Source organism: Schistocerca gregaria, chromosome 4 (assembly GCF_023897955.1).
Source record: "Schistocerca gregaria isolate iqSchGreg1 chromosome 4, iqSchGreg1.2, whole genome shotgun sequence".
In the NCBI taxonomy this organism is placed as follows: Eukaryota; Metazoa; Arthropoda; class Insecta; order Orthoptera; family Acrididae; genus Schistocerca; species Schistocerca gregaria.
In genome coordinates, this window is record NC_064923.1 from 208,646,513 (window position 1) to 208,672,213 (window position 25,701).

The 25,701-nt window shown below is 43.0% G+C and overlaps 1 protein-coding gene across 1 annotated transcript in view; it reads right to left on the minus strand.

Annotated features, from left to right (window-relative positions):
- LOC126266933 (chondroitin sulfate proteoglycan 4) overlaps positions 1 to 25,701 on the minus strand; it is a 551,011-nt gene that overhangs the window by 131,601 nt on the left and 393,709 nt on the right. Inside the window, exons 12-13 of the mRNA XM_049971625.1 lie at positions 11,860 to 12,204; positions 6,930 to 7,352 (exon numbers count right to left, since the gene is read on the minus strand). Coding sequence (XP_049827582.1) covers positions 6,930 to 7,352; positions 11,860 to 12,204 — 768 coding nt within the window. The remainder of the gene's footprint in view (positions 1 to 6,929; positions 7,353 to 11,859; positions 12,205 to 25,701) is intronic.

Below are 25,701 nucleotides of genomic sequence, written 5' to 3' on the forward strand. Positions count from 1 at the left end.
TCTGAAATTGTAAGCTTTCGTTTGTCTGTACATGTTCGTGGCAACCGGATATTTTTTTTTATTTTTGTCTTAGAGCGTATATTGGTAACAGAAAAAAAAACATGCGAAGAATATGTATAAAGACAAATGTTGATGGTGTTGAGACAGCAACCAGCCACAAATTTATTTTCAGTTCTTTTATGCAAAGGGTACCGTTACCTGTTTCGAATCGTTACGATTCATCTTCAGTCGGCTTTTATGCTTTCATTACAACATTTGGTGCGTATTTTTACAGATTAATTTTTCCTAAAATACACATAATACATAATTATAAGCACGCCACAGAGATGGTTGCGTTACAGATTTTCATTGGACGTGACTTACCTGAAATGTCGGTTTGGAGTGTTTGTTTTCATAACATTCGTCAAACAGATGTGGACACATTCCCACTGAATTCTTATCGTTGCAGACGTAAATTTTTCTCACTGAACACACTGGATTTGTCACAGAAAAGATTTCTAACACGCACCACATGTTTTGATACATACAAAGTTCTTACAAACATATGAGTGTCGAAGATGCTCCGATATATCGTAACATTATGAAGATGTCCCATGTTTGGAAAAAGATCATATATTCATTTTTGCAACTGAAAACAGCAAACTTATTTAAAAAGAAAAATATCACAATCAGCTTTTCCACAAATAATACATTACAACAAAAAGTAATCCATGATGTAAATACCTCTAAGAGTCCCTAGGGTAAATCAGAAATATTCAAACTGAAATGCGCATGCCCAAAATTCTACATTGGACAGACAGGCAGAATTTTTGAAGTTAGATACAAAGAATACAGTCATGCTTGACAACTTGAGCAAGTCTGCATTTGCACCAAACCATTCAGTGTGAAACATTGAGAACAACTTAAAAATTTTACATCTAGCAGAAAAAGGAGCCACTATGAATATATTAGAAATGAACAAACCGAGTTAGCTAACGCCCCTTTCCTGAAAAATTTTCAACAATTATTTTCCATGCTCCAAAGCAAATAATATTCCTAAGCCTGTCTGCATATCAGGTAGAAAATTTGTATGTTATTACAATTCTCATGATGCTAAATGTAAATAAATAATGTAGTGTCTTACCTATACAGTACAAAAAAATGGAACAACTTTATTATTAATGTAAGAGTATTCGCTGTAAAACTCACAAAACCAATGTCTCTCTGTACTAGTGTAAAGGGGGTTTGAGTTGCATTAGTGAATAAATGATCTTTTCCCAAACTTGGGACATTTTCATAATGTTAGGATACATAATAGCATCTTTGACACTCATATGTTTGTAACCACTTTGTACGTATTAAAACATGTGGCGCTTGTTAGTAGTCTTTTCTGTGACAAATCCAGAGTGTTCAGTGAGAAAAATTTACGTGTGTAACGATAAGAATGTAGTGGGAATGTATTCACATCTGTTAGACGAATGTTATGGAAACAAACACTCGAAATCGACATTTCGTGTTACTTACATCCGATGAAAATCTGTAACGCAACCATCTGTGTGGAGTGATTATAATTATGTATTATTTATATTTTAGGACAATTAATTTGTAAAAAACGCACCACATTTTGTAATGAAAGCATGAAAATTGTCTGAAGATGAATCGTAACGATTCGAAACCGCTGACGGTACCCTTTGAATAAAGGAACTAAAAATAAATTTGTGGCTGGTTGCTGTTTCAACACCATCTACATTTGTCTTCAAATAACAATCACGATCTCAAACATGTCATCATATGACAAAGTTGCAACAGGTGTAAGTTTTAAATATAATCTCGAAAATAAAGTTATAGATTTTACTAGAATAAATTTCTTTTATTTCCGTCTGTGATCACAAAATTGTTAGGTCCTTAGACTACCGACTTCGGTCAGCGCTGACTACCTTCAGAGCTGTTTTTACAGATCTGTTTTAACGGATTTTAAGGTGATCGTCGCTGACCGAAGCCTGTCGTGCAAGGGCCTAAAAATTTTGTGATCATAGAAGGAAATAAAAGAAATTTATTTTGCTGTTTCTGGCTCACTGTTCTGTTGTGATATAATTTTGTTTGTTTGTTTCCATCTACGTCTCAGCAGGACTGGTGCGCAATGAAATCTGTGCAAGATAGCGCCGTAGCACGACGCTAAATTAGTCGAAGCAAAATGATGGAGTCCAGCTATAATGTGGAGTATCGCGCTGCTACTCGTTTTCTGCATTTCAAGGAGAACAACACTACAACCTGCTGTGCTGAGTTGGTGGGAGGTTACGGGAACAACACGGCATCCCATAGCTCAGTAGTCGGGTGACGTAGACTCTTCCACTGTTGCAAAACGAAGTGGCTAACCAAAATTTTGAAACATGAGCTAGAAGAGTATGCTCTGGCGTTCGAAGGCCGCTATATCAGGCGATACTGTAGAAATTGGAAGTCATTGAGAGGTCAATTTTTAACATTTTGCACTACATTTGTAACATGACAAAGATCGCCTCTTGTGGATACCACGACCACTCACCGCGACTACTCACACCCGTTAAAAAATCTCGCCGAAAGCAGCAGTGCAAATGTTGCAGTGGCGTCAAGCTTACCCAGATGACATCTTCAGGCACCTCATCACCATCTGCAACTGTTGAGTTATCACCGTGACCCTGAGTCAAAGGGAGGAAGCAAGCAGGAGGAACGTAGATTCACGAAAGCCGAAACAGACGAAATACCGTCCATTAACGGGCAAGACCACGCTCTCGTCTGGACAGTCTAAATCTCCTGATAGTGTTACAGGGCGCTGTCAAGACTTTTCCAGAGTAGTACATCTGTCGAAATTAATTTCAGCGGAGCCTGTCCGCTTGCTGGTATAAGCGGCTCATCGAAGGTAGCAAACAAGCACAATAACAGGGAGACGACATGCCAATCGGGTTCTTGTAATTTGTTATTTTTGTGGAACACCAAGTTCATAACTTAGATATCAATCCGAAAGGCAGATCGATGTAGCTGTCAAAAATTCGCGAGCAAACAGACTTTGACGTTTAGAAGTTTTGGTACCCGAAAATAGAGTACGTCTTTTGACAGGCGATGTGGCTCGGTGGTAATGCTTTTCTGCCGAGTGGGTAGTCTGTATTCGATTCCTCATCAATGCAGACATTTTTTTTTAAAAAAGGTGCATATTCTACAAACACTTCTGTGAAGCGTAAAAAGAACAAAAATGGAAAACCATCAGTAGCGCACGAGACTGGTATCGCTAGTTGGAGTCTCGTTTCGGGCATTTTTCCGTATTTTTTTGTACTGTTCAGTTTAAATATAAAATTCAATAAATATACGCTAATTAACACAAAGGTAATTCAAAACTGTCAAAATACAGTGTGCAGATCCGTTTTCTTTGTTTTCAAATGGCTAGTTTCGGACCAGCTGGACATTTTTGAGATCAGCTCTTATAGTTACAAAATAAACTGTCTGGAACTGAAAGTTTACTGTCATAATTCGTGACAGTGAAATTTCAGTTCCATATTCGACAGCATACTCTGAAACTGTAACAAGTGATCTTAAGATGGGTAGCTGGTCCGAAACCAGTGTTGTGAAAATAAAGAAATCGATCTGAAGACTGAATTTGGACAGTTTTTGTTATAAATAACAATCCCGGACAATCTTTGACGATGAATATGTCTAGTTTTTATACAAAAAGCTAACTGGCATTTTTATAAAAATGCAAGTCTTCTTATTTCTAATTACAAATCACACAAAACTCCAGTTTTCATTGCAAATATAAATTTTAAATTACCAATCTCTTCTACAAGATGTTTACTAAAGTTTGTTTCAATAGAGAAAAACACCACTTTTTTCTTCTTTATGTATTTCACTCTTAATAAAAATGCACATAAAAGATGCATCTCTTTCTAAAAATTTACCATAGGCGAGAATGAAACCCCACCGGGCCACGTGGCGGCAAGTACTATAGCACAGCCCCATACTGTCTGTTGGATATCCGATCTCAGTTTAGCGTATTAAAGTTAAATGGAAAAACTTCAAAGTCGATTTTCTCGAGAATTTTTGAGAGCTCCATCGTATGCATTGTGTGACTGTTATTTGAGTTATGAACTTCACATACCACCAACATAAAAAAAAATTACGGGTAACAGATTTCTGTATGGTCTCCTAGTAAGAATTTGTTACATTTCCTTTAGTTCACGTCTATGGTAACCGGTATTCTGTCATCAGACAATCGGTTTCGAACTATAATGAGCATCTTCAGATCTGTTTTATAAAAACAGTCTGATGACAAAATATTTGTGGCCATACACGTGAACTAAAGAAAACTTTCTCTGTATGCGGGTCACTGTTTAAATCGCGACCGTATCGCAGCTTCTATAAGAATTTGTTGTCTGTCTAGCGCTGAAGCACAGAGTGCTGTACTTTATAACCCGTACTAGCATGAGCAAGCTAGCGCAACCGGTTAGCCATGTGGTCTAACTCACTGCTGTCCGGGCGTGAGGGCGCGCCTGTTCCCGGCACCAAACCGTCCGGCGGATTAGTGACGAGGTCCGGCGTGCCGGCCAGCCTTTGGATGGTTTTTAAAGGGGTGTTCTATCAGCTGTAGCCTGTTGTAGGGTTGTGAACCACTGAGAGCTACGGTGGGGACGAAACTTCTCCGTCGTTTCTTGGTCCCCAGTTCCATACGATGCAATACAGGAACAAGCTATAATATATGTTGAAAAGTTGAGTAAAAGTATGACCAGTCACATTTTTATGATTATTTAGTCATGCTGCTTAGTCCATTTTCAAACAAGCCCTGGTTAAGGTTTTAATCTAACAATTCGATTGTGCGTTGAAAAACTAACGAATATGAAAGCAACAAACCAGTTTGTGGTGACTGAACTGTAGGTTAACCTGAGGTGAAGTTTGGTGGGGAGGTAATAGTCTATTTGTAAGTTGCTGAATCCAACGAATTTGAAAACAAGAAACCTGAGCGTATTGACAATCTGTGGCTTAGCCCGAGGTCTAGCTCAGATTGAAATGTGATGGTTTGGTTGTGAGCTGACCCAGGAACAGATGTAAAAGCAAAAAAACTACCTAAAGTGTCTTCGCTCAGCAGAAACGTAAGAAAATCTCAGCACAATTGTCAACCCACAAAAGAGGCGTCCAGCGGGGTGTTTTTACTCCATGACAATAACTCACCTCATTCCGAAGAAGACACAGTCACACATGCTGCTTCTTTGGGCTATTATATCTCTGCTCATTAATTGGGGAATTATTCTTCCGACTTGATACCGAAGGACTTCTTCCTCTCTCCTCGCATTGCTTGGCAAAATGAGGACGACGTGATTTTGCACTTGTACAAGCTATGTCTCAGCCATGTCATGCATCTTTAGAATATGTCGCATTGAAGGATGAATTTGTAGAGGACTACTAGCGGAAAAATGCTTGTATTAGAGCACAAAAAATGCGAATATATTCCTAATTAATGTACGAACTGACACATTCTACTTTCGTCATCACCTTTCATAATTTTCCCAAAACTTTTGTCAGGCATATACATGTTCTTTTTAACATTCAATTCACCTCTCCTTCCCATGCACTGTAACTTGCTCTCATCCATTAGTCGATGGCATTAAGTTGCTCATAGCCATGCCTTCTTTACACTACCACAGCTGGGTATGTCACTCATATCAAAATATATTTATGGGTTAGTAAAATTTTGGTAGTTTACCTACTTGAAATTGAAATAACTATATAATTTTACAACTCAGACTGGAGTTTATGTACACACAAATTTTGTACTGCTTATTTCTCCATGATACGTTACTTCCTTATTTATTTATTTATTTATTGTTCCGTGGGACCAAATTAAGGACAAGTCTCCATGGTCATGGAACGAGTCAATACATGAAATTATAACACGATAGTAGAAATAGATAAAATGAAATATAAGAAACATATTCAGGCGACAGGTCGTAAGTTTAAATAAAGAAAATCGACAATGTATCACTGGAATTTGCTTAATTTTTCAGCTCTTCCAGGAGCTCCTCTACAGAATAGAAGGATTGAGCCATGAAGAAACTATTCAGTTTAGACTTAAAAGTGTTTGGGCTACTGCTAAGATTTTTGAGTTCTTGTGGTAGCTTATAGAAAATGGATGCAGCAAAATCCTGCACTCTTTTCTGCACAACAGTCAAGGAAGTGCATTCCACATGCAGATTTGATTTCTGCCTAGTATTAACTGATTGAAAGCTGCTAACTCTTGGAAATAAGATAATATTGCTAACAACAAACGACATTAAAGAAAATATATACTGTGAGGGCTATGTTAGAATTCCCGGACTGTTGAATAGGGGTTGACAAGAGGTTCTCGAAATTACACCACATATAGCTCGAACACCCCGTTTTTGAGCCAAAAATACCCTTTTTGAATCAGAAGAATTAAGCTACGTTTCGACCTCTCAGTGGTTTTTACGTACCTATTTCATATGTGCAAGGAGGGTAACTTTGAGCCGCCGTGTCTCTGCTAGGAATATAGATATCAAGAAAATTTTCAAGGTTCTTCGCGATCGGGATCTTAGTAATATATCATTAAAATTTCAGCCATTTGCTGCACATATTCATCTAGGAAAACGATACACCATTTTGTTACCCAAAAACGTGTTTTTCGTGATGTGTAGGAAACCGCCCATGAATTAATATGTGCCTCCAGAAGTCCATTGAGGCGCGCAGTAGACCACATATACTCCAATGAGAGCCAGCCGATTTCCTCGATTTTCCTAAGCTAGAGGACAAGTGTAATATTCAAGCTTTGACCCTTTACTGGAGGACAGTTACAGTAAGAAGATCCTTCTGTTGATTATACAAATGGATCCTCTTTCATGATCGCAACTTAATTTTTCGAAGTGATTTTATGACTCCCACTAGTAGTTCATTAGTATATAAACCATTATTACCTGGTAGGAGATCTTCTCGCCCCAGACGTTGAGGTTGGTCTCGGCGCTGAGGTTCCACGTGCTGATGACGACGCCGCCACCCTGCTTGACGATGACGCCGGTGTTGTTGACGACCTCGACAAAGGGCGGCGAGGCCCGCACCTCCAGGATGCCGTTAGCGTAGAACTGGCCGTCGGTGATCCAGAGGCCCACCTTGCCGTACTCGTCGCCCTCGTGCCGGAAGAGCACCCGGCGCTTGTCGAGGTCCTCCTGCGTGAACTCGAACAGCGCCTCGTTAGGACTGGCCGCCTGGAAGATGCCGCCGTTGGGGATGCCGCGGCGCGTGTACAGGATGTCGGACGGCTTGGTGTCGATGTCGGCATCCGAGTAGCGCAGATCGTCACCTGTCAGCAGCCGCTCCCCTCCCGTCACCACGCGGAACACCTGCAGGCAAAACCCACCTGCTGAGACTTCCTGCACACTCAGCGCATATAAGCGAGTCGCTAATTGGAAGCGGCTAGGCATCTCACAGATGCTTCAATAAACACGAAGACCTCCAGTCACGACTCCTAACGATATCTGCGGACTAGAAAAGAAAATCGCGTTGTTCTTAGACAAATAACGTTCCCGAAGAACACATGTGTGATATTCACTAGCGTCTGAAGGTTAAGCATAATCACGAAAACGAAAAGTGAAAAGGTGAACAGTCACCCAAAATTCATCGTAAATATTTACCTGGGAATCCTTCTTCTTTTCATTTCAGTTTATTGACTTTCGGTTCGTACCCATTCATCCATGTTACTACTGGCAAGACGTTATGACAGTAAACTGGAGACGATTTTCTTGTCGCTTACGACGATACGAACGTAATGACTACAAAATATCTAGTCCCCGAGACCCCACCTGCTCGTTCTGTACGTGAAATGGGTACTCTGTGCCGTGAATAGCTGCACACCCAAAGGTAAACCTTAACAGTGAATGATACTACTCTTAACTCAGTCTTTTGTTTGTCCGTTACAAGGAGCAGAGCGTCGCGTCTTGATGAAGTTGACAACTTAATGCCTCAAAGACGCCATTTGGACCCTGTTTTGCAACCTAGAACACTAGGCCACCTGGAAGAACGTCAATCACAGAGGGGAGTCTCAGTAACCCTGGATGTAAATTTTTTTGTTTATGACACAGTCATAACCGCTTTCGTTGACAACGCATGAACCTGTGTTCAGTGAATGCCGCCTTTAGAACTTGCAGATGGTCACTGGATGGCCGAAAGCGGTTATGACCGTGTCATAAACATGTGACTGCGTCCATAAATAAACAAAAAAATTACAAAATAATCAATTACCTTCTCCATAGACAAAATGTCGTTTTTTCCAAACTCCTTGGATGTGCCACAAAGTGTCATTTTGAGGCTTTGGCGACGGTTTCGAGACGCAAGAGATGTTCGTCGTAGGCCAGAACAACGTCGATCAAGAACAGCTACTCCACAGCAAGCCCGATCCCTAGATACAACTGTCCGACGACATCGGAATACAACTACAAGACAACTGGCTGCAGTGCTTGCAGCTGCTTCAAGAGTTGCTGTTTCCCGTCAAAATTTCTATCGAAGGCTGAGATCTGCATGATTTTTTGCCAGATATCGGCCGTATGCATTCCACAGAGATGGGCCAAATGTATTCTGGAGCCTGAAGAAACTAAATAGGGCAATGAGTGAATGGAGGAATGTGCTATTTACACATGAATCCCTCTTCAGTTTGAGAAAGTTGAATATTACCCCGGAGGGAAAGTGGTAGCCGGAACAGCGTGGAAGGAGACCAGTTTGGTGGTGGTGGCTTGATGTTGTGGGGAGTCATCATGAAGAATGAGCCTACGGATCTGCATATCATTGTTGGCGGTCAGAGGAGTACTGTAAACGCTTAAAAGTACAGAGATGAGGTACTGATCCCACATGTTCGCTGTTTCAGAGGTGCAGCTCGTCCACAGTTCCTCTTTACGGCTTTGGTGGATAAATTTCTTGAAGGTGAAGACATCCGTTACATGGACAGAGCTGTAAGGTAGACGAAGAATCTGAATCCTATAGAACATGCCTGGGTTACGTTACGGGTCCGTAACTGCGTTCCGTCAGCCTCCACCAAGGAAAATTCCAGACATCCATTCTGCTCCTGCTGAGGAGTGAGATTGACTGCCAAGAGAGCTCTAGAACCATCTCGTAGAGAGTATGCCACGCCACTGCGGAGCGTGCCTGTCAGGGGTAAAAATATCCCTTAGTAACAGCCTTTTTTGTGGAAGAGATTTCCAGTTGTGTTATTTTATTACAAATGTGTATCTTAGATATCAGAACTGTTCTAAATTATGGTTCGGGGCATGCTGTATCCCAAACATATGTAGCTTGTTCAGTATTCCTGCTTGTTCAGTATTCCTTATACGGCAGTATATCCTCTTTTCATAAGTATGCTTAATTTTGGACACCTGTGAATATGCAAAGAGTTCATATAACTATAGTATTGAATAAAATGTCGCATCAAGTGGTTAAAATGTCACCAGCTCTCTAAGTACTCCTTGACCATTGTGAATTGGAGTGACTGCTGATGGGCTCCTAGGACGCCCTTATATTGTATGGCTTCCAACTGTGACGTCACTGGCGCGCACTACATCGCTACATGTGGGCATTCGTCGATTGTGCCTTCCATGTGTGATTGATGGATCCCACTTGGCATAGAGTTGCGGCTCGCCGTCTCAGAAACGATGTTGTCATTCATTTCTATTCCGATGCCTTCTTTAATCACACATAGTCCAGAAGCCGTTAGGGATAGAGCTAGTACGTAGAGGTGAGGTTCGTCACATTGTCTGAAGTAACCATTTTTCTATAGCACGCTAAACTAAAGTGGGTTTTTCGGGGTAGGGTAGGCGATAAAACTTCTGGCGTTCTTCCTCTGTTGTGCTACAATGCGAACTGTTTGTCAAACTTATGAGTGGCCCTTCAGTATTCTGAGACCTGCCGAACCTTTAACTGGTCTCCAGAATGTTTGACAAAAGCCCGATATCGATTTGACTTAGTGTCTTTTCAGCAGGCGACTTCTCTTGCCCGACACGGAGCTACAGAATTACAAGAACGTAAGTTTCTTTTTCCCGCTCCTCGTTTCCTGTCTTACTGCAATTCTAATTTGGGTCTCAACTTCATATTTCTTCTCTAGAAGGAGACTAGGTCAAAATAATACATTTTTCTGCTTTGTTTTTCTTTAAAAGAGCTAGCAGAATATTCAAAAACGATCAAAAATGTGATGGTTATTTAGGACTTGATGTATTAGTTGTGTGCGTTGGGTGTTGAGCTTGTTGTTCATTTAATTTTTGCGCACAGTATATCGACAATCGGCGCAGTTGATTTCTTCAAGTACTACGAGTTGAGCTGAATTGTGTAGTAACTGTTCAAACTGCAATCTGTCTGTGAAGTACTGGTGGAGTAGATCAAAGGGCGTACCGGGCACCTCAAGTCGAACTCGGCAGTAAACAGCGGCGCGAGGCCAACAGTACTTCAGAATCTGATGGCAGTCCGAAAAGCAAGCACGCTTATCAACACAGCTCATAGTTTCTGAAGAAGACGACTGGATCGGTCGTCGAAATATCTTCCAGAAAGAAACAAAAAATTACAACAACTCAGCGCAACACACGAACGCACATGATTGACTTCAAAAACAGTCATAAATTACATTACTTTATTTCCAAAATGTGGTTCCTTTCAGCTGTCATATCATTAGTTCCCTTTAAGCGATTTAGAAAAACAACAGAAAATTAGATATGATTGGTCGGATGGGTTTGTAAACTCCATTATCATGAAAGCGAGCGCGGTGAAGGAACCATTGCAGCACGTAACTTGGACCAGGACTTGAGTCTTGGCGTTTCACTTAGATAAAGCCACCTATATAGCAATGGTGACCTGCCTAGAAGTATCATCACAGTGTTTTCCACTTTTGTGTGAAAAATTTATTCTGGAAAGTTTCTCTAGGATTTCGCTGCAGATCCCCTCTGCACTCCTGCAGCGCTAGCGAAGAAAGTTACTCATGAGAGTCCTGGGGGATGGGAGAAGTGGGACTTGGTGAGCTTTTAGGTTGTCTCATGTGTCAGTAAGAGCGAATTCAATACGTATAGGTCGAGTATGCTTCTGTCAGATTTAAACTGTCCATTCTGTTACATTTCATTTTCAGCCATCTAGCTGTACGTTTCCTGAATCATTTAGGTGAATTCTGGGACGAGTCCTTAAATACTCCGCCGAATTTTGTAGGAAATGTTTTAAGATAGGGCCTTCTGCCTTTTAAAATTGAAATTCTTCTTTCTAGGGCCTAAGACGTTAAATGATATGCTGATGTGCGGCCTTCAGTCCAGTTTTAATACCTATTAAATTAATGTTCTTGTCATGCCCTTAAGGTATAAGATTGTTATGCTTTTGTATGGGGCCTTCAGCCGAATTTTGCACAAAATAGTTTAAGATAAGGCGTTCTGGCTTTTGATTGAAACTCTTCTTATTGCTTAATATGCGGCCTCCAGCCAAGTTTCATTAAAATTAAATTACTAAACCCTTTAGTCTGTTTACATTTAAGAGTTAGAAAATATTCTTGAGTGAAACCTCCAGAAGAACCTTGTATTTCAATTTCTTGCTTAGGCCTTGTGTCTTGGGTTTTGAGTGTCGCCTTCAGCCGATCTAAAGTTAATCAAAGGAGGGTGATTAAAGTTCTGAGTGTTTAGCATCCTTGTTGTAATATTGTGTGTTGATGAACAAAGTTTGTACGTTGAGTACAACTGGCAACAACTTATTTTGCCCCTTTCCACAACCTAATCCGCTCTATCCTGTTAGCCCAGGAATTTCAACCAGCAAATGAGTCGCGCTACCTTGCGTGTACGTAGCAGCATCGCCCTCAAACGGAAATTTTTTGATCGCGTAAAGGGCTGAGCCACTTACCTTATCCACCGCCCTGACTGGCGTGTTGTCGTTCCGCAGCAGGACGTCCACGTGGAAGACGCCGACGTACTGGAAGTCCTCCTCCTCGCTGGAGAGCGCGACGAAGTGGAAGGAGTCGCGGCGCGTCTCCGAGTCGTCGTGCACGTAGAAGACGCGCTCGGTGAGCAGCTCGCGCGAAGAGAACCAGTTGGTGGCCTCGCGCAGCGTCTGCACCATGCCGACGTCCATCACGTCGAGCCGGCCGTGGCGCGGGCCGTGCGTCACGTTGTACAGCAGCTGCGTGATGCCCGCCGTCTCCAGGTCCAGGTGCGTGCGCAGCACAGGCTCGCGACCGCCCTCCGTCACCTGCGCACGTGGTGCCGCTGCTCCACTACCACACCCCAAACAACGCTCCTTATTCATACCGCTACCTCCTACTGCATCGCCTAACCCACGCGAGTTTTAGAGGGCCATTACTGTTTGCAATACGTTCAACTCATCTAGGGTAGGCTGTTCCAACTTTGACACTTGGACAAATGCTCCAACGGCCGCCACTCATCGCACTTGTGAGCAGGAACGGGTAGAGTATGCTACAGGCAAGACGACCATCTACACATACATCCACATACAAATTCCGCAATCCACCATTCGGTGTGTGGCGGAGGGTACGTAGTACAACTTGCATCTTCCCTCCCCGTTCCACTCCCAAACAGAACGAGGAAACAATGACTGCCTATATGCCTCTGTACGAGCCCTAATCTCTCTTATCTTATCTTTGTGGTCTTTCCGCGAAATATAAGTTGGCGGCAGTAAAACTGTACTGCAGTCAACCTCAGATGCTGGTTCTCTAAATTTCCTCAGTAGCGATCCACGAAAAGAACGCCTCCTTTCCTCTAGAGACTCCCACCCGATTTCCTGAGACATTTCCGTAACACTCGCGTGATGATCAAACCTACCAGTAACAAATCTAGCCGCCCGCCTCTGAATTGCTTCTATGTCCTCCCTCAATCCGACCTGATAGGGATCCCAAACGCTCGAGCAGTACTCAAGAATAGCTGGTATTAGTGTTTTATAAGCGGTCTCCTTTACAGAAGAACCACATCTTCCCAAAATTCTACCAATGAACCGAAGACGACTATCCGCCTTCCCTACAACTGCCATTACATGCTTGTCCCACTTCATATCGCTCTGCAATGTTACGCCCAAATATTTAATTGACGTGACTGTGTCAAGCGCTACACTACTGATGGAGTATTCAAACATTACGGGATTCTTTTTCCTATTCATCTGCATTAATTTACATTTTCTATATTTATAGTTAGCTGCCATTCTTTACACCAATCACAAATCCGGTCCAAGTCATCTTGTATCCTCCTACAGTCACTCAACGACGACACCTTCCCGTACACCTCAGCATCATCAGCAAACAGCCGCACATTGCTATAAACCCTATCCAAGAGTTCATTTATGTACACTCCTGAAAATGGAAAAAAGGACACATTGACACCGGTGTGTCTGACCCACCATACTTGCTCCGGACACTGCGAGAGGGCTGTACAAGCAATGATCACACGCACGGCACAGCGGACACACCAGGAACCGCGGTGTTGGCCGTCGAATGGCGCTAGCTGCGCAGCATTTGTGCACCGCCGCCGTCAGTGTCAGACAGTTTGCCGTGGCATACGGAGCTCCATCGCAGTCTTTAACACTGGTAGCATGCCGCGACAGCGTGGACGTGAACCGTATGTGCAGTTGACGGACTTTGAGCGAGGGCGTATAGTGGGCACGCGGGAGGCCGGGTGGACGTACCGCCGAATTGCTCAACACGTGGGGCGTGAGGTCTCCACAGTACATCGATGTTGTCGCCAGTGGTCGGCGGAAGGTGCACGTGCCCGTCGACCTGGGACCGGACCGCAGCGACGCACGAATGCACACCAAGACCGTAGGATCCTACGCAGTGCCGTAGGGGACCGCACCGCCACTTCCCAGCAAATTAGGGACACTGTTGCTCCTGGGGTATCGGCGAGGACCATTCGCAACCGTCTCCATGATGCTGGGCTACGGTCCCGCACACCGTGAGGCCGTCTTCCGCTCACACCCCAACATCGTGCAGCCCGCCTCCAGTGGTGTCGCGACAGGCGTGAATGGAGGGACGAATGGAGACGTGTCGTCTTCAGCGATGAGAGTCGCTTCTGCCTTGGTGCCAATGATGGTCGTATGCGTGTTTGGCGCCGTGCAGGTGAGCGCCACAATCAGGACTGCATACGACCGAGGCACACAGGGCCAACACCCGGCATCATGGTGTGGGGAGCGATCTCCTACACTGGCCGTACACCTCTGGTGATCGTCGAGGGGACACTGAATAGTGCACGGTTCATCCAAACCGTCATCGAACCCATCGTTCTACCATTCCTAGACCGGCAAGGGAACTTGCTGTTCCAACAGGACAATGCACGTCCGCATGTATCCCGTGCCACCCAACGTGCTCTAGAAGGTGTAAGTCAACTACCCTGGGCAGCAAGATCTCAGGATCTGTCCCCCATTGAGCATGTTTGGGACTGGATGAAGCGTCGTCTCACGCACTCTGCACGTCCAGCACGAACGCTGGTCTAACTGAGGCGCCAGGTGGAAATGGCATGTCAAGCCGCTGCACAGGACTACATCCAGCATCTCTACGATCGTCTCCATCGGAGAATAGGAGCCCGCATTGCTGCGAAAGGTGGATACACACTGTACTAGTGCCGACATTGTGCATGCTCTGTTGCCTGTGTCTACGTGCCTGTGGTTCTCTCAGTGTGATCATGTGATGTATCTGACCCCAGGAATGTGTCAATAAAGTTTCCCTTTCCTGGGACAATGAATTCACGGAGTTCTTATTTCAATTTCCAGGAGTGTAGATAGAAAACAACAGCGTACCTACCACACTTCCCTGGGGCACTCCAGCTGAGACGCTCACCTCCGATGAACACTCAACATTGAGAACAACGTACTGGGTTCTATTACCTAAGAAGTCTTCGAGCCACTGACATATTTGGGAACCAATTCCATTTGCTCGTACCTTAGTTAGGAGTCTGCAGTGGGACACCGAGTCAATCGCTTTCCAGAAGTCAAGGAATATGGCATCCGTCTGATACCCTTCATCCATGGTTCGCAAGATATAATGTGAAAAAAGGGCGAGTTGCGTTTCGCAGGAGCGATGCTTTGTAAAGCCGTGCTGATGCATGGACAGCAACTTCTCTGTCTCAAGGAAATTCATTATGTTCGAACTGAGAATATGTTGGAGAATCCTGCAACAAACCGATGTTAAGAATACTGGTCTGTAATTTTGAGGATCAGTCCTTTTACACTTCTTATATACAGGCGTCAGCAGCGCTTTTTTTCAGTCGTTCGGGACTTTACGTCGGGCAAGAGACTCGCGATAGATGCAAGCTAAGTAAGGAGCCAATGCGGTAGAGTACTCTCTGTAAAACCGAATAGGAATCCCATCAGGACCTGGCGATTTGCACGTTTTGTGCGCATGCGCGAACTTCTTGACCATCAGTGCCCGTGGTCGCTCGGCCGGTGGAGCATGATCGCATACCATTTGGCACAGCTGCAAAACTGCGCGCACGTCAACCGCTTGCCCAGCGTTGCTCTCTTGCGCTCGTGCTTGCCCTTCCAGCTGCCGCGAAAGTGGCTCAGCTGTGGAACAGCCTAACCTAGTCACAAAGTCCGTGAGGCGGTTCTCAGAAGGCTGCACGCCAGAAGACTAATGCAATGCGGTAAGTCCTGCAGAGGGTCGATTGATGCAGGGACTGGCATCTGACGGTCAATGTACGAGGGAGAGTCAAATGAAAACCTTAAATATTTTTTAAAATATCATTTATTGTACAGAAGTGGTAAAAATCTGTATCACTTTTCAACATAATCTCCTCCAAGCTCAATGCAAGTCTTCCAGCGCTTACAAAGTGCATAAATTCCTTTAGAAAAAAATTGTTATCGTAGTCCGCGCAACCACTCATCCACCGCGTAGCCTACCTCATCATCAGAACGGAACTTCTTCCCTCCCATTGCGTCTTTGAGTAGACCAGCCATATGGAAATCACTTGAGGCAAGGTCTAGTGAGTATGGTGGATGAGGAAGACACTCAAAATGCAAGTCTGTGATTGTTGGAACTGTTGTAGGTGGAGTGTGGGGACTTTCATTGTCATTTTGCAAAAGGACACCTGCTGACAATTGGAGGCCGCAGGTGATTTTTTAGAAGATCTGTGTATAATGCACTGGTGACATTGGTCCCTCTAGGCATGTAATGCTCCAAAATGACTCCTTTTTCGTCCCAAAAGAGAGTCATCATAACCTTCCCTGCTGATGGTTCTGTTTGAAACTTCTTTGGTTTTGGTGATGAGGAGTGGCGCCATTCCTTGCTCGCTCTCTTCGTTTCTGCTTGGTGGAGGTGAACAGAGGTCTCGTCCCCAGTAACGATTCTTGCAAGGAAGTCATCACCTTCTCGTTCAAAGCGCCGAAGAAGTTTTTCAGAAGCAGGAGTCAGCTGCCGTGGTACCCATCTTGAAGACACTTTGCGAAACTGGAGTACATCATGTGTGTGCTGTGCTGACCCATGACTAATCTGTAAACGTGCTGCAGTGTCATTCAGTGACACTCGGCGGTTTTCCTTCATTATGGCTTTAACTGCTGCAGTGTTCTGTGGAGTCACAACTCGTTGTGCCTGACCTGGACGAAGAGCATCTTCCACTGATGTCACACCATTTGCGAACTTCCTACTCCATTCGTAGACTTGCTACTGTGACAAACAAGCATCACCGTACTGAACCTTCATTCTTCGATGAATTTCAATACGTTTCACATCTTCACTATGCAAAAACCGAATGAAAGAACGCTTTTCTTCCCTGATGCAAGTGGCAAGTGGGGCGGCCATCTTTATACTGATACTGCGACGGTATGTGTGCATCTGCACTATGCTGCCACCTACAGGCCATTTTGCATGCTGTTTGTAGCACGCTTACCAACTTACAGGATAATGGCGCGAAATTTCGATTTCTTACTACAAATTTAATGTTTTCATTTGACTTACCCTTGTAAATGTTACCAACACTGAGGTGACAAAAGTCATGGGAAAGCTCCTAGTATTTTGTCTGACATCCTTTTTCCCGGCCTAGTGCAGCAAGTCGACATGACATGGACTTAACCAGGCGTTTGAAGTCCACTGCAGAAATATTGGGGCATGGTCCCTCTACAACCATTCATAATTGCGAAACGTGATGTTACAGGATTTTGTGCACGAAGTGATCTCTCGATTATGTCCTATAAATGTTCGATGGGATTCATGTCGGGTGATCTGGGAGGCCAAATCGTTCGCTCAGACTACCCCGATCGTACTTCAAACAAGTTGCCAACATCTGTGGCCCACTGACATGTTTAGAAGCCGATCGAGGTGGCGCAATAGTACAACGGACTCGCATTCGAGATAGCACAATGGACCCGCATTCGAGATGACAACAACTGAAACTGGCGTCCGGCCATCCTGTTTTAGGTTTTCCGTGATTCAGGCAAACGCCTGGATGGTTCCTCTGATACTTCGTGGCCGCTTCATTTCCCATCTTTCCTTCACCTAGTGGGACCGATGACATCGCTGTTTGGTGCCCTCCTCCAGATCAACGAAACAAACAACATTTTTGGGAACATGAAGTCCATGAATAACTGCAGATTGCATCCAAGTAGCCTATCATACCCATTTTCAGCCAACAATCTGGGAGGATGTACGTCCCTGTGGGTCCATCCAGTGCAGATTGGCAGCCAAAACCTCAGTCAAATTCATTTGCCATCTTTCATTAACTGGCGACACTACAGAATTTGATCATTTCGCATTTTTATGTACAGTCAGAAACTCTCTTAATGAGAAATGCAGAACCGTATACAGATTTGGTTTCTGAAAAAAAAATTCATTAACTAATAGCATATTATTTAAGAAGTAACGACACTGATTATGAATTATTTCGTTAAATTTTGTATTGATTTTTAATAATGTTTTCAATAAATGTCATAAACGAAAACGTTTAAGGTGCTAGTACATTTAAAAACCCATGTATTTCTGTTTTAGCATTTTTCTTATATTTTGATAGTTGGTTTTGATTTACTATTTGTTACCAGCGCTGTAACAGAGTCGCCATTTCTGGCGTGTTTTTAGTGTGTGAACTGTGTGAGATACAGTGTTGTCGATGAAAGTGTTCATGGAGGGTTAGCAGTGATGGTATTTTCCCTTGTGCTAAACTGTAAGTAAATGTAGATGAGAAATCTGAGTAGGATAAAAAGAGAATTAGAAGAGAGGATCAATAAAGATCATGGAGGATTCAAGCAGTGAACAGTGGGCGACACTTCCGCTAGAATATGTATGTGTGAGGAAAGAGAGACACAAAGTAATCGGTTACATTTTATTAGTTTTTATTACTCTTGAATATCTTGATTTCTGCTATAAATAGCCATCTTCAGTGCATTTGATTTGCCATCCAACAAAATCGCGGCAGTACATGTTCAAATGTGTCTGAAATCTTATGAGACTCAACTGCTAAGGTCATCAGTCCATAAGCTTACACGCTACTTAACCTTAATTATCCTAAGGACAAACACACGCACCCATGCCCGAGGGAGGACTCGAACCTCCGCCAGGATCAGCCGGCAGTACATGTAACCATATGATCTTAGTGGTGAATAGTGTTTCCTTCTACCTATACACTTGCAACATCGTGTGGTAAGATGAACTGCCACAAGTTCGTTGGATTCTAACTCAAATGCACTGATGATGGCTATTTATAGTCGACATCAAATGTGCAAGAGTAATAAAATCTAAGGGGACTGCTGTGTGCTTCTCTTTCCTAATAGTCTACGGTCGCAGTGCACAACAGTTCCTTACGGAATCCAAGTTGGTTAAGCTAGTCGTGAGCGAGCGAGGTGTTTTGGTACGGGGAAAATAGCAGAAGTTGCAGAAGAGAGGTTCGAAGACTGGTGATGCCACTAAATAAGGACACACAAGTGAAAGCTGGATTCTTGAATCAGGAAGACGACACTAGGTGAGGCCTTACCACAATTACTCAAGTGAGCGAGCCCCGTGTGTCATCGGAAAAACCATTTGGAGGCATGAAAATTGCAGTATGGTATTGCTAAAATTAGTCAAGCTGCTAGGAAGTAGAAGGGTAGTAGGGTAAAGCAGCCAAAGACATGTTTGATTCCAAGATTTTACTATCTTTAGCTACATACCAGCAAGAAGCATGTGCTTGCCGGACGCTGTGGACAGGACATTGAAGCCTTTAGAAGTATTTTTCCAGTGTTATAGTTTGCTCAGAGTCAAGACAAAAATATAGATAGGCAACGGGAGCCGAACAGAACTTTACTGGCCCTCAATGTCATCTCAGATGGGTGCCCTAGTAACCTATTCCGTCCACGACATTTTCGGCAATATCAACGGAACTCACTCACACCCACTAGTTTATCACTGTAAGTCGCTCATGCCCATCCCCCGTTCTCACTCACTCATTCAGCCCAACTCGTTGTCATTATCTTTTTGTGCCTCTCTATAACTGACTTCTGCCTGACAGCCAGTCTCCTTCGTTCCGCCCTACTACTACTGCCTCCTCTCACTGTCGCTGTCTCCCTCTTCCTCTCTCTTACTTCTACTGTATCATTCGTTCCTTCCCTCTGCCATTGTCTCTTCTCACTGTCACTATATCTTTCTTCATCGTGGTCATTGTCATATACTCCGTCTCTCTTCCTTCCCTCTCCCATTGTCTCTTCTCACTGTCACTATCTCTTTCTTCATCGTGGTCATTGTCATATACTCCGTCTCTCTTTAAAACTGGCTCTCACCAATTTCCACACTCTACTTCTCTTTATTCCTCTCCCACTGGCACTGTCTACTTCAATCTTTTCCCAGCGTTGTTCTGTCACTGCAGCTGTGTCCAATTGTCCAATTGACACTGAGTCCTCTTCCTCACACGTTTATTGTCTTCTTTGCTCTTTCTATACCACAACCACTGTGAACTATGTTCCAGTATTTACTACTTTTCCACCTCTTTCCCACTGCCATTGTCTTCTTCCCTCTCAGCATAAAAAAGCATGAATATGTTCACATGCCAAAATTTTTAGGAACTTTTGTAAATGTGCTGTAACTGGTGAATGAGGCAGCTGGTACCCCACTTTTCAGTCTGAGCCGTTTAAACAGAAGCTTATACGCTCTCTTTGTGCCCTGATAGGAGCATTTTTCAGCTAGTTAACTTCTTTTACCTGCCACAGCACGGGATATCACTCATATGAAAAGAATTTAATGGGCCAGTAAAATTTTTATAGTCTGTTATTGCGAAATTGAAATTACACAAAATAATTTTACATCTTACGTGTATAAAAATTTTGCGTGTGCTTCGGTACTAAAATGTGGTTTCCAGAATACTTCTAACGATAATGGAATCATGGAGTTCTTTTCTGCGTAGTTCTCCGTGATATATTGCTTCATAAACTACGTTTCCGCCTCACAGTGGAATTTACATGAGCATGAGTATTTAACGTGTACAAATAGGATACCTTCGAACACCTGTACCTCGGAAGACGAGAAAGTTATCTAAAACACTTTTGTCTCGCAGTTCTAGGCGCGCAGTCCGGAACCGTGCGACTGCTACGGTCGCAGGTTCGAATCCTGCCTCGGGCATGGATGTGTGTGATGTCCTTAGGTTAGTTAGGTTTAAGTAGTTCTAGGTTCTAGGGGACTAATGATCACAGCAGTTGAGTCCCATAGTGCTGAGAGCCATTTGAACCATTTTTTTAAAACACTTTTGAAGATGTTTGATATCGGAATCATAGGAATATATCGTAAAAATTACACCCATTTGCTGTACATATTTGTCTTGGAACCCACATCTCGGTTTCGGTATCCGAAAGGCCATGTTTTTGGTCCGTTTCTCGGAAATAGACCAGTATTTAAGAAAAGGGAACGATGACACTTCTAGATAAAAGCAGTTTGAGCAGTTTGCTGCAGTTATTTGTCATTTAAATCTCGCCTCCGTATTTCACATACTTATTTTACGTGTACATGTAAGGTAACTTTGAACCTCTCTATTTGAGAAAAGAATAAAGGTATCAAGAAAATTATCAGAGCTGTTCGAGATAGGGGTCTTAGGTCCTATCGCAAAAAATGTCTGCTATTTTTGGTGCATAGCCGTCTTGGAACCCTGCTTTGTAAAAATGCTGAAATTACCTTTTCTGGGGTTTTCTAAGGAACCACCCACGGATTAACGCCCCTTAAAGCCCCCTGTGGACCACATTAAATCCAAAAAGAACAATCCGATTTGTTCCATTTCTCTAACCTGCAGTAATAGGTGTATAACACTCATACTTTGACCCCGTACTGCAGGATACTGACAGTAAGGTGATCCTTCTGTAGGGTATACGAATGGTCCTTAGCCCAAATGCTATCCAAAACACTTGAGCCTATCTTTCTACGACCAAAACTTTTGAGGGATGAGCCTCGGAAAAACCCTGTTTTTATGCACGACGTTTTGGATCATATTAGGCAACGTATGATGTCACATGAATATCAAATGGCTCTGAGCATTATGGGACTTAACATCTGAGGTTATCAGTCCCCTAGAACTTAGAACTACTTAAACCTACCTAACCTAAGGACATCACACACATCCATGCCCGAGGCAGAATTCGAACCTGAGACCGTCACATGCATATCGATCAATCCAAGTAGGTGACCTGATGAAGCACGAGGTCAAGAGGAACGTAGTCTCACTGGCATTTTAATTAATCCTCTAATACTTTACTTTTTGCTAATGAATGAATCAGGCTAAGACAGTAAGCTATTTTTCTTTCACGACCAGATAAATGAAAAAAGGAGAAGTATTGACTAAGCAAGCTGACTGTAAGGTTTTCTGATCGCTGGTGAAGCCTTGTAGGTTGTATACTAATCATTATGAAAGAGTTACTTTTGCCTACTTTTCACTTCAAAAAGATTTACTTTTTATTTGTGTCTATGTCTATTCAATCTCAGAAAGACTGTGATGATATTAATTTTGTTCTGAGGATCACTGAGTAGACGATTCATAGTACATGGTGTTCACTAAGAAGCTTTCCTTTTATATGTGTGAAATGTTACGTAGGATGAGGTTAGTACTCGGGATTTTGAGTCGTGTTCAGAAGTGGACAGACAAGGCAACACACACACTGTACTCACGGGAGCAAGCCTCGGCCACTGATGTCAGTGTGCAAGAAAAACACACCATCTCAAAGGGCAGGCCCGCCCTTGTGGCACAAACTCACAGGAGCGAGAGGGAAGGAAAGTAATAAACCACACGGAAAGGTAGATGGTCCGGACTTTTGCCGTCACAGAGAGTTTTAGTCGCATCGGCGCTGCATAGTCAGAATGGGTACTCTCAAGGATGGGGCAGCCAATCATCGATGCAGCCATTTTCGAGAGCTTGGAATGCAGACTAGCTGGGCCCAAACAATAACAATATAGGTAAGGCAGCCAGAGTAGGTAATCATGTGAATTTATGAAGGTCATACAACCTCTTCAACCGCAGAGGACTAACGTTTCAACCCATCGGAGCAGGATTATGTAAGGTGGACAACTGCACTAGTAGACGGTGCTCCAACATACTACCTTCTGACAACATCATCAGGGACCTGTGTCTGGTAGAGCTATGCCAAATGACGACTTAACTTTTCCCTCTTTATGAGACACATCTGCGTCTGGTTGATGATAAAAGGATTTGTGAAGCACCTCCTGATGGACCAAAACCATTAGATAGCCCGCGGTGTTTAATATTTCTGTGTTTTTGTTTCTCTTTATGGGAAATACCTGCGACTCACCAATGAGAACACTGTTTGAGAAGCAGTTTCCTTATCAGTGATGCTCTTACAGATGACCTACCCTAATTAGTAAAGCTGTGCCCCACGATCATCCCATACAGTTTGTGAGAAATGTCGATCTCCAAGACAGTGATAGAGGTCATGGAAACCTCTTCTCTTGCTTCGGACACGACACCAGGTGCCCCACCTCGTCATCGAAGCAAAGCGATGTGTCGCGTGGTAAGTTCCTGAGAGCACTGAACCCCTGCCGCTACAGAAGCGGCAGCCAGGAGATGATAACGACAGCACCCACTTCTATGAGCTGAGATACGTCATCTCTCTCTGTTGTGTGCAAAAGTGAGGTGTGACGCTGTGCTTAGAAATGCTTAGTCGAACAAAGTCAAAGTAAATAAACGAGTAGCTTTGCCTTTGTTTTTTTTCATTTTTATGTGATAGATTAAAAGGCACTGTATAAGAAAAATGTGTATCTTGCTTATATTCTGTGCGTTTTCATATTGCATTCTATTTTGTATGAGTTAAAAGTGCGTCAGTTTAAGATTCACACTCTGTTACTTGAATTCAATATATACTTATGAACTCTGCTTAATACACGTTACACACACAGTTAACCGTCTTCAAGTTATTTATAATCTCTTGTGCAGCACTTAGCAATTATGAATGTAGATTCCTGTTTCGTATAATCACGAGCGGAGCAGAGTTTTCATCGTTTTCTTTTTGTGTTTATGATTCAATCTCTGTGCCATTTATGGTCATTAGCTGTTTTTTTTTTTAGAATGAATATGGTTCAAATGGCTCTGAGCACTATGAGACTTAACATCTATGGTCATCAGTCCCCTAGAACTTAGAACTACTTAAACCTAACTAACCTAAGGACATCACACACCACCCAGCCATCACGAGGCAGAGAAAATCCCTGACCCTTAGAATGAATAAAGCTTTAACAAAAATAACTTTCTTATTTACATAAATTATGCAGTAACTGTTTCGTCTAACAATTCAATTTTCAATTATCTGTATTCAAATTAATCTTAGTGTTATTTTTAATTGTTTTTTATAGTATGATTACAAATCAGTACTGATAAGCAAGCCAAAGTGTCATATTTATACAAACAATCCTGTCGGAGGAACATCCGCAACCGAGCATTACACCGGAGGTCTAAAACACCGCCACAGTTGTAAGTCTCTTTTATTTAACACACTACCGGTTTCGGGCTCTTATAAGCCCATCTTCAGGTGTCGTACTGAAAACAGCAAGGGGCGGGAGATAATTTTTACAGGCAGCAATACACATAAAAAGGGAAAATTTGCATTGAGTTTTACGGTTCATACATAAATGTTATGTTGCAACTTCCACTCAGTTTTATACAGTTCTGTACAGCCCTGTTCAGCACGTTCCTTTACCACGCATAATGCACTTTTAACGTTCTTCATGCAACTTTTTAACTGATGTTTCCTTTTTATTCTTCATTTTAAATGTAAATCACTAATTGAAATTGTGAACGGCCGGGATAGTGGCCCCACGTTCTTCATCCCGTCAACAGATGCCAGTACTTTTGCCACTTTGGTTTACCAGTTTGCTTCCTCCTTCGCGTCCGCTACTCCATACTCTGCACTCTTTGTACACGTGCACGTTTTCACAGCACCTAACCCGACCGGCGGCTTTTAAATGTTTTTAGATTTATGTTTTGTTTTGTTTTTATGTGTATTGCTGCGTCTAAAAATTATCTCCCGTCTGTTGCTATTTTCCGTACGACTCCTGAGGATGGGCGTATAAGAGCCCGAATCCGGTTGTGTGTCAAATAAAAGAACCTTACAACTGTAGCGCTATTTTCAACCTCTATCCTATTTATGGTTGATTGAGTACTATTGTGAATCACTGAAAGGATGACTTGGAAATCAGCTGAGCCATCACCAGGATGAAAGAGGGAATGAATGTGAAGTACGAAGAAATCTGAAAACTGTAAAGCACAAACATGAACGAGAGTTGTATTAAGGAATGATTGTGAAGTTCCTTTTGAAAGAAAGAATGGGGTTTGTAAGCTGGTTTGGCAAACTGAAGTAAAGCCTTCAATGCATGAATCATAGTAAGGAGAGAGTGTGATGGTTCTAGAACTGAATGAATGATGTCTAGATTAATTCAAATGCTACTTTTAGCAGAGAACAGCATCTATGTTTCCTTAAAGATTCCTTATTACTGTGTTTAGGAGAGCCTACAAAGAAAAACTTGTTTTGGTATTGTCAGACCATGATGCATCTTGTTGCGACAACACCACTGGAAATTCTCCCCAGTTTCAGATGTGATGAAGGGCGTCACTTCATCGCGAGGCTGGAATGTCTCATGTTCATGACATCTGATCTAACTTGTCGGAACCTGCGTCATTTCTCACACTGATTTACGTATATCTGATGCTGATGTCAAGGGTAATATCAGTGACTGCCAGTATCAGACCTCCACGACCTGTCTCAGTTTTTTTTTTTTTTTTTTTTAATCTGGTTAGTTATCCCATGTCGTATACTTCTGCCATTGCACACTTCACTGGGTCATGGTAATCCACAAAAGTGATGAGGCAAAGTCGGGTGGCCCTCAAACCCTTCTGCAATCAATCGAGTGGCAGTCCTCTTTCAAAAGATAGCCCACGAGAAGTCAGGGATGAGCATCCAGTCCTGTAACCACAGGTACGGTCGCTGAGATGTGTTCCAAGATAGTGCACGCAGGTGTAATAAACAGTGTCCAGATGGCGCAGTAGTTAAAGCAGCTGCCTAGTAAGCAGGAGATACAAGGTTCAAGCACCGCTCCGGCACACATTGTCACGCATCACCGCTCATTTCACATAAAGTCATGGTGCAGCTGGCAACAATAATTTCTCACCTTTTTTCCTTCCACCTCCACCTTCAATTTACATAATATCCTGCCCTTAGTTAGCGTTGTTATATATTTGCAAATAGGAATTTTTCATTTCTCTGTGTTTCATCAATCACGATAACGGCTTTTTTGTATATGTT